This window comes from Penaeus monodon, chromosome 15 (genome assembly GCF_015228065.2).
Source record: "Penaeus monodon isolate SGIC_2016 chromosome 15, NSTDA_Pmon_1, whole genome shotgun sequence".
Taxonomy (NCBI): Eukaryota; Metazoa; Arthropoda; class Malacostraca; order Decapoda; family Penaeidae; genus Penaeus; species Penaeus monodon.
Window position 1 is genome coordinate 4,598,918 of NC_051400.1, and position 3,280 is coordinate 4,602,197.

At 42.1% G+C, this 3,280-nt stretch overlaps 1 protein-coding gene across 6 annotated transcripts in view; it reads right to left on the bottom strand.

The window, feature by feature from the left end:
• Nucleotides 1–342: 342 nt before the first annotated feature.
• Nucleotides 343–3,280, bottom strand: part of LOC119581701 (transmembrane channel-like protein 7) — a 23,996-nt gene continuing 21,058 nt past the window's right edge. For all 6 annotated transcript variants that reach the window (XM_037929827.1, XM_037929824.1, XM_037929826.1 and 3 more), the window contains 3 exons: nucleotides 2,886–3,125; nucleotides 1,434–2,758; nucleotides 343–1,234 (listed from right to left, as the gene is read on the bottom strand). In XM_037929827.1, coding sequence (XP_037785755.1) covers nucleotides 1,027–1,234; nucleotides 1,434–2,758; nucleotides 2,886–3,125 — 1,773 coding nt within the window. In that variant the 3' untranslated portion in view covers nucleotides 343–1,026. The remainder of the gene's footprint in view (nucleotides 1,235–1,433; nucleotides 2,759–2,885; nucleotides 3,126–3,280) is intronic.

A 3,280-nucleotide genomic window follows, 5' to 3' on the forward strand; every position in this document is an offset into this window, starting at 1 on the left:
CAGTAGTAAACATATATATATGGAGTAAATATAAAACATGTATTGGCTTTAGAAATATTATGAATGGTCCGCAATTATAAAACCCTATATGAAGTACAATTAATGGTATTTTACTGCATTTTCAAAGTGACACCTTGGCAATAATATTTGATACCAGCCGATCAGTCTGGTATTCGTGAAGATAACTATGGGCTTTGGCAGTAGAAACTGTCTCAAGGTCTTACGCATCCTATTGAAAAGGCCTAGTTCATGATATATATACCCTTGGTTCCTTTGTATAAAAAATGCATATTATTTTCTTGTTATATGCTTCAGATTTACCTATAATAAACCAAGTATAAAAGTTTCGAACTAAGTAAATATCAATAAAAGGTATAGTGTGACATAGATAATCGGTGAAGAAAACAGTTATGACCACTTTCAACTGGTTTAGAAAGTGTTATAGGCTGTGCTTACCAGAGGCTATTGTTTGTGTATGTGCTTTTGTTAGTTTCGAGAATAATAATGATAAACACAGCTGTTAAGGGTGTTGACGCAACAGATTTTTTTCTCTCAAAAATCGAGAAACAAAAAATTGATCTGATTTACATATGAAAAGCATGTTTATTTTTAAAGAATAAAACATTGTTAAATGGACATAAGCGTTTCTAAAATAGGTTTAACTGAACTTCAGTTAATAACGTGACTAGTGACTTCATTTCTATATATTTTGCTCAAATATACACACAGATTCAGAACAGTATTTTTAGGAAATATGAGCGTCAAAGAGTTCACTGGAGAGATAGAACCAGCCAACTGATCTCTAATATTTTTTGCTGAGAGTTATTGGAAGAAGGTTTAGGATAAATGGCCAATTTGTTCGATGATTATTATCAGTGATATGAAACACAAATTGGAGAAGTCAGATAGAATCCACTTGAGTATGTTCATAGCTTGCCAACTCCATCTTGGAGTTGATAAAGGCCCCATAATCTTTGAAAATGCAAGTTATCTGCAAAATTCTGAAACACAGACTTGATACACAGACTAATTCCTTGTGCCACTAGGTGATACACGATTGTATTGTTTCATAAGGTAGTTTTTCTCTTTGGTTGTAACCTTGAGTTTGTCTTCGAGCCTTCTAATAAGAGAGCCTCGAGCTTTAACGAGAGATATATAATAAGTTGCCAGGAGAACCACCACGACTAGAAGAACCACTGCTGTAACAATGTCGTCCAGCGTGAACAGCACAACCCTGAAGGATAAAGCAGTGTTAATAATTTATGGTATGGTTTTCCTCTTAATTTTGGTTGTGTTCGCAATAAAGCCTGTTGCCCTTAATAAACTAGAAAATTTACATGGAATATTAAATAGTTTTCATCTCGTGTTAATATCAGTTATTCTAAATGTCCTGTGATAATCAGTCTAATACTCCTGAAGGTTGATTAACACACCTGATCCAACTGTCAGACGAGCTTTCCAAATGACAGACGTAGTGGGTCAAGGCTTCCCAGGCGTAGTCGAGACCTCTGAAGGGCGAGCAAGCCAGCGACGGCTTGATGAGCAGCAGAGCCAAGCCGGTGGACACGACGCACATGAGGAGGGCGAGAGAGAGAATAGTCATAAACATGGCCGAGGAGCGTGAGGCCCGGAACACTCTGTTTGCCGGAAAGCAGGTCACGGTGACGGTGAACAGCTTCAGGAGGAACATGAAGCAGAAATTGATCAGAGTAGCACCAGCTAGCAGGGGCGCGTAGATAATCCCAATCCAACATAGCGTCTGTGCGTACACGACATCCAGAACGTGTCCGGGCACATAGAACTCTAGTCGCCCGACCGTTTTGCAGATCTTGTTATCGAACCTCCAGAGTCCCCGCCGAGCCACATTAACGACGAAGGTCATGCCGAAATCAATGATGGCGTTGAGCACCAACACGGAGTAGACCTGCTGCCCCATGCGCGTCTCCCAGCAAATGTATTCGTTTTCTATTTCGCAGTTTCGGTCCCCGGCGGATATGACACTTAGGGTAGTAATAACGAGGATGCCCAATGACGTGAGCCGCACTAACACGCACCGACCGAGTGTAAGTAAAAGTTCGTGTCTCCCGGTGTAATGTTCGAATTTTACCACGAAGTCAAAAAGAAGAGGATAGACAAAATTGAAAACCGACACCAGAATAGTTGGGGCATATTCCCACAAAAACTTTTCAAATTCAGTGCCAGTCACATGATTTTGTTGTTCAATAACCATGAAATATATTGCGACCCAACCGCCAATGATCAGTGAAAGGGTTACCACATTGATAATAAAGCGGGTTAGGTAGAGTTTGATTAAATCTCTGCTCGTGAGACTCATTTTCTGACTCCTGTAGTCGACGTCATCAAAGGCTGTCCTTACTTCGCACACTACGAGATTCCTTTCGATTTCTGCGGCGTCTTCCTCGCTCACCGTGAAGTCCCAGCCAGTGAAGACGATCTTTGAGAAGGTCATGCCGTAGTCTGTCTGGGAGATAGAGGACTGACGCAGAAACTTGGCAACGAAATAGACCACGTAAACGATGGAGATGAAATAGACCACGAGTATCGTGAGGATGTAGGCCAGGCTCACAAGGTAGCTCTCACTTTCTATGGCAGCCGGGTATCTGCCACTGAAAAGGTAGGTCCACTCGAGGAAGCCTGTTCCCTGAAGAAAGTCGCCCACTAGGCTGATGAAATCATGTGAGCTCCTATTTACTTCCTGTTGTATCTTGACCGTGTAGTTTGTGTTACAGTCATACGTCTGTAAAGGGAACATATGAATTATCAATCAAGGTGTAAAATAATCATATACCTACGTCATATCCCAACAACACTTAGGCGTTTAGAAGAAGGATACATTTCCAACACCTTTGTTCGAAATCAGTCACCTGCTTGTCCGAGTCTAGCTGTATCCCGGCGCACAAATCCCTTGTGCCGTTAAGGCTCCACGAGAACCCCTGGGCGCTGCCATCGTCACTGACCCAGTAGCTTGACGGGATGACGATACCGCCGATCAACAGGAGAAGCAACAGGAGGTTCAGCTGAATCATGTCACGCAGAAAGTTGAAGACAGCAACGACGCTCGCCCCGTGCCTTCCCTCGATCCTCTTCAGAATTCCGCCCCACGGCTGCCTCGGAATCAGGGGAGAGGTGTCTGATTGCGTTTAATTATCGGTTTATCTATTTCATGATCTGTCTGTTTGTATATCGGAACATATGAAGAATATCATTAATTTTACTGTTGTATGAATGTATGGGCACATTAAGTTACCAAAAAGTCGGG